The sequence below is a fragment of the Hibiscus syriacus genome, unplaced genomic scaffold (genome assembly GCF_006381635.1).
Source record: "Hibiscus syriacus cultivar Baekdansim isolate YM2019G1 unplaced genomic scaffold, ASM638163v2 tig00110318_pilon, whole genome shotgun sequence".
In the NCBI taxonomy this organism is placed as follows: domain Eukaryota; kingdom Viridiplantae; phylum Streptophyta; class Magnoliopsida; order Malvales; family Malvaceae; genus Hibiscus; species Hibiscus syriacus.
Window position 1 is genome coordinate 1,223,239 of NW_024062677.1, and position 12,536 is coordinate 1,235,774.

The 12,536-nt window shown below is 32.9% G+C and overlaps 1 protein-coding gene across 2 annotated transcripts; it reads left to right on the forward strand.

The window, feature by feature from the left end:
• Positions 1-4,634: 4,634 nt before the first annotated feature.
• LOC120117076 (topless-related protein 1-like) lies at positions 4,635-11,950 on the forward strand. 2 transcript variants are annotated; one of them, XM_039137416.1, is made up of 27 exons: positions 4,635-4,714; positions 4,813-4,954; positions 5,076-5,255; positions 5,368-5,481; positions 5,568-5,726; positions 5,955-6,132; positions 6,215-6,338; positions 6,477-6,580; positions 6,672-6,837; positions 6,956-7,065; positions 7,143-7,212; positions 7,324-7,397; positions 7,498-7,593; positions 7,675-7,770; positions 7,895-8,022; positions 8,145-8,379; positions 8,460-8,612; positions 8,715-8,801; positions 8,975-9,121; positions 9,513-9,623; positions 9,737-9,916; positions 10,019-10,147; positions 10,236-10,331; positions 10,475-10,663; positions 10,746-10,912; positions 11,057-11,330; positions 11,560-11,950. In XM_039137416.1, the coding sequence occupies exons 2-26, from the start codon at positions 4,875-4,877 to the stop codon at positions 11,265-11,267; spliced, it is 3,384 nt and encodes a 1,127-aa protein (XP_038993347.1). In that variant the 5' UTR covers positions 4,635-4,714; positions 4,813-4,874; the 3' UTR covers positions 11,268-11,330; positions 11,560-11,950. The 2 variants fall into 2 exon arrangements, with proteins under 2 accessions (XP_038993347.1, XP_038993348.1); XM_039137417.1 differs by having other exon boundaries at positions 4,635-4,694.
• The last annotated feature ends 586 nt before the right edge of the window (positions 11,951-12,536 follow it).

The window sequence follows — 12,536 nt, forward strand, 5'->3', positions numbered from 1 at the left end:
TTTTTAAAAAATTAAACCAAACGACGTCGTTTGTTCAACGAGCCTAGTCAAATTCGAGTATTGTTGAGCTCGACTCGAACTCGAAAACTTTAAAAGTAAGCTCAACTCGACTCAAAAACTCATGAGCTAAAAATTATCAAGTTCAACTCGAACTCGAAATATAATATTAAAACTTGAACTCAAAAAGGCTCGAACTAAAAAAAATTTAGAAGTTCGATTGAAGCCTAAAATTTGAGCTCAATTGAAGCGAAAGAATAGTTCGCTCTGTGCTCACCAAAAGACTCCATGATTTTGAATGTCAAATTACCTCTATTGTTTATAGAAGTAAGTTGTGATGATCTTCTATGTTTATTAGCCATGTGAGATTGTTTTATTCTCATATTTTTACTCTTTAAAGTTTAAACTTTTGGGATGCTCTTCTATGTTTCTTAGCCATGTGAGATTGTTTTTTTTTAAATTAAACCAAATGACATCATTTGTTATGATTTTTTTAAGCCCCAATTTTATTTTTTTGATTATAGTTATATAATTTATATTTTTAATATGTTTTACCTTAAATATTATGTTGTAGTTGATTTGAATCATTTTGTTTCACTTGATTTTATGGTTTTTAATTTATATATGTTATGACTTGTGATATTTTTATACATTTTAATATTGTAAACTTAAAAAAAGTGTTACATATATATTAATATTGCTTTGAATATTATGTAAAATTTAAAAAATATTATTTTATATAAAATCCGGTTCAACCGCGGTTGAACCCGGTTGAACCAGTGAACCAATACCTTTACCGGTTCAATGTCCGGTCCGGTTTTAAAAACATTGATAAAAAATGAGTTTGAAATTAAGAATTCTAAGATTTTAGATTTTTTTTATAATTCTAACTAATTTTAATATATTTTTTTTGTAATTTTCCTATTTTTAAAATAAAAAAATTATATAAATGTGACACATGTCATTTAACAAACTTTTTCAACGGTTGAGGAACCGAAAATAATAATATTTGTAACGTTAAATATTTAGGTTTATCAAAAAAAAAAAATACTTATTTTTATATTAATTCTTTTAATTAATATTATTAAGCTTAAATGTTAGAGTTGAATGGACAGGCACAGGTACTCTTTGGATACGTGGACAATTGGGTTATTATATCAGGTAAGTTCAGCAATCAAATGAATCATTGCAAATAAGGTAAAAAAAAATTAGAAAAATCCTAATATCCCTCTAATTTGAGTGCCATTGACTTTATCAACTTTGCATGTCCTTTACGTTTTATTTTATTATTTTATCTGTGCCATTATCTCATATTAATTAAATATAAAATTTTAAAATATATATTTGATCACATATTAAGTAGTATAAAATGAGAAAAATGATAGAATTATCTCTTAAAAATATGGATAAAACTGATAAATTTATTTTGATATATGTATAACAATGAGATATATAGAGATAAAAATAAAAATATTATTTATTAATTTTTAATAAAAATAAGTAATTTTTATGTGACAGAACGAATAGTATTTATTATTTTTGGTTGGAGACTCTGACATGACATTTACCCATTCAAATCAGAAGTATTTTCTTTACAGAAAACTTTAATAACAGTGCTTTCTTTTACGTTTTATACCTTTTCTAAAGGATAAAATATTCCTATTGTATTTGTCCAATTATTTTTGTATATATGTATTAGATTGTTACTTGATATATTATTTGTAAAAAATAATAATTTTATAAATATTATTAAAATAATGAATGTTTTCAATGTATTCTAATTATTTTTGTAAAAATGGTATTTGCAATTAATTAATGAATTTATTCAAAATATCTTCATTTATATGTTTGTTAGTATTTAAATATTGTATTATAAAACCCCGTAAGCGGTGACAATAATAAAACTCGGGAGGGCCGTTGCCCTACTTTTTGGTTTAGTTAATTTTAGATTCATAGTAATTTAAATATTGTATAATATAACTATTATATAATAGATTAATTATTTCAATTGAAATAATTTTTAATTCCTTAAATAATTTAATCTTCAATTTTCTATCATATTTCCAGCCTTCCATTAGATTAGCTCCCTTTATAATTCACCACATTGATTATAGTTTATGATAATATTTACTCTTGTAAACTTTTTTCCAATATAATATTTGAACCAATTGAATTTTAATTTAATTGATAAAGTTATTACTACTATAATATTTTAAAAAATATATCACTATAAATATATTTAATTTTATATTATCTTTCAATTCAAAAATCTAAAAATATTATAACATTTAAGGGTGGACGAGGGGCACGAGGGACCTTGACCCCCTTTGTTAAAAAATGTATTGTATATTTAATCTAATTAAAAGAATAATAGTAATAACAATAATTTTTTTAGTATAACAATCGATTTTTGATTTATTAATCGATTAATTCAAATTGGGTATCATAGAGGCAAAACGACACTCTCAACCCAGTTTATTCTATTAGCAAACATCAATTAATAATATATTTTAATTTATTTCTTTTTGTTGTTATTAAACAAATATATATATATATATATATATATATATATTAGTCTTTTTAAATTAATAATATATGTTTTACTATTTTAATTATTTTTATATTTATATTTCCCGCTTAATAGATGTTGATCCAATAAAAAGCCAATTACCGTTTGAAAATTCAGGAGAAACAAAATATAAAAAAGTTTGAAATTCCACCAACAACAAACAGAACGTTGGATTTGAATTCTTTTTTTTCGTCGAATAATTAAATTCTATTTGAGTAAAGTACACAAATAGTCCCCCAACTATATGATAATATTTTATTGAGTCATTTGACTATTAAAAGTTACAAAACGATCCTTCAACTATAGGGAGTTGCTTTGTTGACTCCCTTGACTATTAAAAGTTACAAAATTATCACTCAACTATTCGTTATGTTCCAAGCTCATCATTTTACATTAAAAAAATAACGGTCATCTAAGTTGAACGTTAATATGTTGACTGAGATATGATAAAATATTATCTCATAATCTCAAATGACTATTATATCTTAGTCAACATGTTAACGTCCAACTCAGATGAGCGTTAATTTTTTAACAGAAAAGGATGAGTTTGGAACATAATGAGTAGTCAGATGACTATTTTGTAACTTTTAATAGCCGATGTACTCAATCAAGCAACTCCCTATATTGAGGGATAATTTTTTAACTTTTAATAGTTAAGAGACTCAACAAAATAATGTCTTATAGTTAGTGGACTATTTGTGTACTTTACTCATTTCATTTTTATCATAAATAAATCATACTCTATATTGTTTTCATTGTTAGAATCAATCAACATGCCGACTTTTTTACCCCCTCTGATTATGACACCAACCTAAACTGCTTAGTCCCACAACCAAAGAAAAATAAATACATAAATTATATTGTTTTCATCTAAATATTTAAAATACATTATAAGTGTTTAAATATTTATTTTTATTAAAATATTTATTTTTATGTCAAAGTAAAATTTAAAGTATATCATATTTTTTATTTGAATACTTAATTTTTAAATAAATATCACATGTTAATTTTATGTATTCTAAATGAATAAATAATATATTTTATTATTTATTTTGATAAAAAAATATTTTTAATGTTTAGATAAAAAGATATATATATATATATATATATTAAATACATATTTTAATAAAAATATGATATATTTAAAGTACATATATTTTTTAAATAAATCTAAAAAACTGAAGGAACCAAAAGCGACTTCTCGCTGTAATATATCACGATAAATTAATGATAAAAAAGGAATTCCGTGTTGTCAAGTTTTACGCTATATGATAAAGTCAGTACTTTCTTCAGCAAATATTCCCCCCAAAATGGCAGGGTCCGTAATATTCAGCAAAATATAGGGTCGATCTTCCTGGATTCCCCTCACGATAAAAGACTGTCGTTTCTTTGGGGGATCTGAGAATGGCAAAAATATCTATTTATGACCGTCCGATTAACATCGAACATAAATACACTTGTAATGGAGGGTTTGAAAATAAAATTAAAACATGCCATAGTACATCTCATTATTTATTGTAGATAGATTTGTAGTAGAATAGCTGTTAGCTAGAAATTCCGCGCCATAAACTCGACAAAGTGTAGCCGGCTAAGTAGGACCTACTTTTAAACTGTACGTATTACTAAGTAAGATGACTTATCAAAATAACTTGTCCATTAAATGATAAGATAGTATGATAACTAGAGGAACTTATCATCTTCTTCAATCTGTCTCCGCTTTCCTATAAAAATCGCCATCTCTCAAGCCTTTAGGTTGGGTATTATATAAAAAAGAATATAACTTTTTTTTATGTGAAGAGAGAAAGAGGTAATCCCAGGCTGCTTTGGGTTCGTCTAAAGCTTTATTTTTTTTAACCTCAAAGAAGAGGAAGCTTCTTCTGTCTATCTCTTTTGTCTGAGAACCTATTTTTTTCAAAGAACTAGGTAAGTTCTTACCAAATATATTTAGTTTTGTTCATTTCTTTGTGTTTTTAGAATCTGTTACTTTAAAACCTTCAGTGTTTTTTTCTTCTTTTCTTTTTATCTCTACGATTTTCTTTGATTTATGGGAAAATTGCATCTTGGAAAGTCGGGTTTTCTTCCCCCCCCCCAAAAGGTGTGTTCTTGTTGGAGAGAGCGGTTGAAGAAGTTTAAATGATCTAGTTTCATGTAATTTTTCTAACTTTTGGGTTTAATTTTTATTTTATGACATTTCTAAGGTGTTTTGAGCTGATACTTTTTACTATTTTTTGGAATACTTTTTGCAGATCTAGTGTTTATATTTGGTGATTTCAGTCTCATAGTTGCGAACTTAAGACAGGCGGCTACGATGTCGTCTCTCAGTACAGAACTTGTGTTCTTGATCTTACAGTTTCTGGATGAGGAAAAGTTTAAAGAAACTGTCCACAAGTAAGCTTATTAGTTTTATTACTTTTAAGGATTAATGATATTCAGTATTTGTTATTGACTTGTAATTTAAAATGAAATAACTTTTGCATTTTAATGGTTTTTATTATTTTGATTTTTATAGGCTTGAACAGGAATCTGGGTTTTTCTTTAATATGAAATATTTTGAGGATGAGGTGCATAATGGAAACTGGGATGAGGTCGAGAAGTGCTTGTCTGGTTTCACCAAGGTTGACGACAATCGATATTCCATGAAAATCTTCTTCGAGATAAGAAAGCAGAAGTATCTTGAGGCATTGGATAAGTAAGCTTTCCTGTATTTCTATTTTGATTTGTTTGAATGAAGTTCATGATGCTTCACCAAAAACTTCCTTGGTAGAATTTAGTGACAATTGGAATGCTTAAATGTTATTTAGGCATGATCTGTCTAAAGCTGCGGAGATATTAGTGAAGGATTTGAAAGTTTTTGCTACATTTAATGAGGACCTTTTCAAGGAAATCACTCAGCTTTTGACGTTGGAGAATTTCAGGTTTGCACATTGTGTTTAATTGTTAAAGTGTTGATGTAAATAAAATAACATCGAATGTACTGAAGAATGCATCATTTTCTAAACAGGGAGAATGAACAGTTGTCGAAATATGGAGATACAAAGTCTGCTAGAGCAATCATGTTGGTTGAACTCAAGAAGCTTATTGAAGCAAATCCTTTGTTCCGTGACAAATTGCAGTTTCCAAACCTTAGAAATTCAAGGTTACGCACCCTCATTAATCAAAGGTACTTCTCTTGTGAGATCTTTATCATCAATCTGTTAGCTGCTTTTGAAGGGATCAGGGGTTGGTAATTTTTCAATGTAGACTTATTTATGCAATGAACTCATACATGTAACATGGCATATAAGGTTGGCTTGTTATTGCCTCTGCTTTACCAGCCTTGATGTTTTTAATAAACTCAAGTTATTCTAGTTGTGGCTTTATGGGACAACTGATTCATGTGTGATTACAGCTTGAATTGGCAGCATCAACTTTGTAAAAACCCCAGGTCAAATCCAGATATAAAAACTCTCTTTGTGGATCACTCATGTGGACAACCAAATGGTGCACGAGCACCATCGCCTGCAAACAATCCACTTCTTGGAGGCTTACCGAAAGCTGGGGGCTTTCCTCCCCTGGGTGCTCATGGGGTGGGTATTCAGCTTAGATATTAGTGTAAAAGATCTCTTTCATCATCTATATTTTCTTAATGTTCTCAATTTACATCTTCAGCCTTTTCAACCTACACCAGCACCAGTTTCAGCACCCCTTGCAGGTTGGATGTCAAACCCTTCAACTGTACCTCATCCAGCTGTTTCTGCTGGAGCTATTGGTCTTGGTCCTTCTTCAATACCAGGTAATTATTTCTTCCTTGTTGTTTAAAAGATATTTCTTCTATTCTTACTTCTTCCCTCGGCTTCTATTTATCATAATTCTGATCCTTCCTCTAGTTCCTTTTTTTTAACGTTAGGCATGTTTCATTTTTAACTTATAGCTGGACTGAAGCATCCAAGGACTCCAACTAATCCTTCAGACTATCCATCTGGGGATTCTGATCATGTTTCCAAAAGGCCAAGGCCCATGGGGATTTCTGATGAGGTATTCTAGCTGTTGGCTTCGATGTCTGATGATTGTGTGTGTGTTTCTTTTTGCCTAGATTATTTTATTGATATTTCCTTACTTTGTGCAGGTAAGTCTTCCTATCAACGTGCTGCCTGTAACATTTCCTGGTCATGGTCACAGTCAGACTTTCAATGCACCTGATGATCTGCCAAAGGCTGTTGCAAGAACTCTGAATCAGGGTTCATCTCCCATGAGCATGGATTTCCATCCTGTTCAACAGACTCTACTTCTTGGTCTGCTATATTTTCCACCTTTTCTTATTTATAGTTGCATTTCAGTTTCTGTTTTTGGCCGGCTGGTGAATCTATCTTGGGTAATGGAATTCTATGTTTTCTGCATACAATGAATCAGTTGGTACCAATGTTGGAGACATAGCTTTGTGGGAAATTGGCTCTCGGGAGCGGCTAATTTGTAAGAACTTTAAAGTTTGGGATCTTAATGCTTGTTCAATGTCTCTTCAGGTTTGTGCCCTCAAGTGTTGTTTAATGCACTTGCTAATTAGACATGATAAACACAATTTTTTGCCCCTTCAATTCAGGCTGCTCTAGTCAAAGATCCTGCTGTCTCTGTAAATCGTGTGATTTGGAGCCCTGATGGTTCTTTATTTGGTGAGATTGAATCCATTAGGATTAGTCAATGTTTAATATGCTAGTTCCTATGTGTTAATTATAGGTAGTATGGGAACATTGATTGACATGTTATGCCTGCTCGTGAAACAGGAGTTGCTCACTCAAGGCACATTGTGCAAATATATTCTTATCATGGTGGTGAGGAGGTTCGGCAGCATCTGGAGGTATATATATATATATTCATGTTATCTTTGATTCTTTTTAATCTTCTTGCTGAGTTTTCATCGTCTCATCGAAATTGATATTCTGAAATTTGTATTCTAGATTGATGCTCATGTTGGTGGAGTAAACGATCTTGCATTTTCTCATCCAAATAAGCAACTTTGTGTAATAACTTGTGGTGATGACAAGACAATTAAGGTTTGTTCATATTTTATGTGGTTGGTTGTCATTCTTGGAGAAAACTTGCTTGTCCTCACTATTCTCATGTTTTAATTTCAGGTATGGGATGCTACCAATGGTACAAGGCAATATACCTTTGAAGGACATGAGGCTCCTGTTTATTCTGTCTGCCCTCACTATAAAGAAAACATTCAGGTAAAGATATTGCATTCTTGCTTTCAATGTCTTACACTTCTAACATTTGTACCATTCGCATGTGCTATGACCGTTGTTCTTATGTGCCTTCTTTTGACCCTTTTTTTCTTTTCTTTTGCCTCAGTTTATCTTTTCGACAGCTGTCGATGGAAAAATAAAGGCATGGCTGTATGATAATATGGGATCACGGGTTGACTATGAAGCTCCTGGTCAATGGTGCACAACCATGGCCTACAGTGCCGATGGCACAAGGCTAGTTAGCTTGGACCATAACTCATATTGATCTTCTGCTAATTGTCAATAGCTCTCAGGATAAAGATAGTTTTGTTTCATTTTCCTACTGATCTTTCCTGTTTGGTGGCTGGATATCGTAGGCTCTTTTCCTGTGGCACCAGTAAAGAAGGGGAGTCATTTATCGTAGAATGGAATGAAAGTGAAGGGGCTGTGAAGAGGACATACCAAGGATTCCACAAACGTTCTTTAGGTGTTGTGCAATTTGACACCACTAAGAATAGGTATTTGGCTGCTGGTGATGATTTCTCTATCAAGTTCTGGGATATGGACAATGTTCAACCTTTGACCAGTATTGATGCTGATGGAGGCCTTCCGGTAAGTTCATTTATTTTCAGTTAAGTTTTGTATCTTCTTGAAGATGGTGACTGCTTATATTTTTCTTTCCTAATTCCCAGGCAAGCCCTCGCATTCGCTTTAACAAGTATGGATCTCTCTTGGCTGTTTCTGCCAATGATAATGGGATTAAGGTTTTGGCGAATTTAGATGGTATGCGGTTGCTTCGCACTTTGGAGAACCTTTCTTATGATGCCTCAAGAACATCTCCGAAGGTTGCATTGTTACCTCCTTTAATTTCATTAGTGGAACAAAATTTGCTAAACTGGTTCAATATGTTAACTAAATCTTCTCTGTTTGATTGTTGTTTTCTTCAGCCTGTAATAAATCCAATCTCAGCGGCAACTGCTACTAGTGCCGGACTTGCAGACAGAAGTACCTCTGCGGTTGCTATTGCTGGAATGGTAAGTGGGACAGAATGTTCTTTCTTTTACCCCTTTTTTACATCACCAACATTAATTTTTTTGTCAGCAGCACTTCAACGCAAACTTTTGTTATGATTATGTCATCATTGTTTCTCCTTTGAGTAGGCAAGCTCCGATGAATGATTTTGTAGTTCTTATTTTGTCTTTTTTAGAATGGAGATGCCAGGAGCTTGGGGGATGTGAAACCCAGAATAACAGAAGAACCGAGCGATGAATCAAAGATTTGGAAGCTCACTGAAATCAATGAACCATCTCAGTGTCGGTCCTTGAGGCTTCCTGAAAACTTGATGGTGACCAAGGTATATAGATTTTCAAATATCTTTGCGCTTCACTGATTCTCTAACATGCTGGTGGGCTGATTACCATCATATTTGTTTTCCTGTGTGGTAATTCTTTTGGTTTTGCACTTTTTTCTGTATTTGCCCAGTTTGGTGATATTTTATGATTCTGCTACATCTGTTTTTCTTTTCCATGCATCCATTGTCCTATTTGGTGGTAACATGCACCATGTTTGGAACTCATATACTGTTGTTCACCGGTTTATTTTTTCCATAGTTATCCCTATCACAATCCCCCTTGCGAAACTAGCCTTATGATTCTTATGATGATTTGGGACATCAGATTGAAGTCCATCTCGATTCATCTCCTTTATTTGGGCGATCTTATCGGCTTTCTCTGTGATGATTACAGATATCAAGGTTAATCTTCACAAATTCAGGTAATGCTATTTTGGCATTGGCCTCAAACGCTATTCACTTGCTTTGGAAGTGGCAGCGAAGTGAATGTAATGCAAATGCAAAGGTACAACGATTATCAAATTTGTTTCACTCATTATTTCAACAACATTTTTATTGATAAAATAATACTTTGAAGTGACTTGCACTGTAATTATATATTGTTGCTTCATTTTTTAGGCAACTACCAGTGTACCACCTCAGTTGTGGCAACCATCAAGTGGCATTCTTATGACAAATGATGTTGCTGATGCAAACCCCGAAGAGGCTGTACCGTGTTTTGCTTTATCAAAAAATGATTCTTATGTAATGTCCGCATCTGGAGGAAAGATTTCATTGTTTAATATGATGACATTTAAGGTAATGAATGAATGCTGGAAAACCCTTTCTTTTTCCTTCTATTTTTCTTCATTTGTCAATGATTTGAATTAGCGTATGATTTTTTTTAATGGTCACTTGCAGACAATGGCAACTTTCATGCCACCGCCACCAGCAGCGACTTTTCTTGCCTTCCACCCGCAAGACAACAATATTATTGCTATAGGCATGGACGATTCAACAATTCAAATATATAATGTTCGTGTGGATGAGGTATGATCAATCTTGTGGAGAATTACTCATGCAACTCTTGTTCAAGGACGCAGCATTAATTATTTATTTCCGGTTTTGCATCATCCAGGTGAAGAGTAAACTTAAAGGCCACTCCAAAAAAATAACTGGCCTTGCCTTCTCTCATGTACTGAATGTGCTCGTCTCATCAGGAGCAGATTCACAGGTATTCTAAAAGAATAACAAAGTCTCACGTGCGTTCTCCAATAAGAAGCTTAGCTAATTAATCAATCTTCTTAGAAGTTGAAGTAATTATCATCAATGAAACTTTTGCTTTTGGTTCATTGATCATGTTACCATTCTCTCCAGATTTGTGTATGGGACACTGATGGATGGGAAAAGCAGACAGCTAGATTCTTGCAGGTTCCAGCCGGGAGGACGACAACGACACTGTCCGATACACGTGTACAATTCCATCAAGACCAGATGCATTTTCTTGTTGTACATGAGACTCAGCTTGCCATGTTTGAAACAACAAAACTAGAATGTGTGAAGCAGGTGCCTCTTCATCATTGTTTGATTCATTGAGGATTAACAACATTATTTTGTGATGGTCTAATAATATTTTTCTCTGATTTAGTGGGTTCCACAACAATCTTCTGCTGTGATAACTCATGCGACATTCTCATGTGATAGCCAACTGGTATACGCCAGCTTTATGGATGCAACTTTTTGTGTGTTTGCTGCTGCAAATCTCAGACTACGCTGTCGTATAAATCCTTCTGCTTATCTTCCTGCCAGTGTCAGGTATTTTCCCTTCTTGACTCTGGTATTCGGATTTCATTTAGCTAAATAGTTGCTTATTACTTTTGTTGAAGCACAAATTTTGGGTACACATCCGCTTCTATGGTAACCATTTGTATTCAAACACCGTCTTTTCCTCTGTCACAGTTCCGGTGTTCACCCACTTGTAATTGCTGCACATCCGTCTGAGCCAAATGTATTTGCATTGGGACTCTCGGATGGTGGGGTTCATGCCTTTGAGCCCCTTGAATCTGAAAACAAATGGGGTGTGCCTCCGCCAGCTGAAAACGGGCCATCTAGCAGTATGGTGGAACCACCTTCAGTCGGAGCTCCAGGATCAGAGCAAACCCAGCGATAATAAAATGGCTGCAGAGCACAAGTTCTTTTACATGCTTGGCTTGCATTCCCATCCCAAATTTAGGTATGCTTTTCCCTGTGTCTAATTTATTAAGAGCGCTCTTGATAAAAATGAGATACATAACTAACCAGTCGATCCAGTACTCAAGTTATTCGCTGGTTTGAATTAGAACCGAATTCTGGTCATCATAACTGAAGACACTAAATTTTGTCCAATATTATTTTATATAATATAGTTACATTATTATATTACATAATATATATTTTCATTTATTTTGTACTATATGTTACAGGCCCAGATTTGCTATAAGAGCTACCATCCAAAATAAACAATATCCAGCAGCCCAGGTGGCCCAACAGTGATCAACTACCTAGCAACGCCATTCTCCCCTTCAGCCGCACGTCTCTCGACTTCATTCCCGAATTTCTCGGCAACGTTCATCACCAACAACAAACTTAGTGTTTTATTAGGATTTAAACACTCAAAAATAGGGTTTTGTAAACCCTATAAATTACATGTAATCGAACACATAAGGGGACCATATCAGACGATTACTAGATGAAAAAAGCTCATAAGAAATCACACGAAAATCCTAGAGAAAATAGCGAGAAACATTTGTATTTTTTTCAAGAAGGGGGATTATCAGCAATTAGCAATAAAAAGATCCGAAAATTGTTTCAAAAGGGAGGTACTTTCTCGTTTTTATTTCTCGGTTTAATCGATTAAATCTTTAGAATGCAAATGAGAAATATGATCTCTTTTATGTTTTAGTTCTTCTTTGTTCATTGTATGCTAATTCGATGTTTTAAATAATAATAATAATAATAAACAAAATAAAAACTTAGGGATTTAGGGTTTACCTTTACCTGTTGTTGTTGGGTGTGAGTCGGCCGGTTAAGAAGGAGAGATTAAAAGAAAATTAGAGAGAAAAGGAAGAGGGGAAGCATTTTTTAAGCTTTGCACGTGTACTGGAGTGATAAGGTTGGGTTGTTTATTTTAGGTTTTGGGTAAACCACATGTTAACTCCTTATTTCACGGCTTTTTGTGTTTTGGTCGTTAACTTTGGTTTAATCCTATTTAGACCCCCTTTCTTTCCCAGTGTTAGTTTAAGCCATTAAATTTATGGTCAAATCACTCCTAAGTCCTCCTAGTTTAGCTGAGTTTTCACCTTATGGTCACTAGTTGCACTTGTTTTAATTTTGACCCTATATTTTACTTTTATTTTAATTTAGTTATTTCTGTTTTATTTATTATTATTTTTCACAGTTT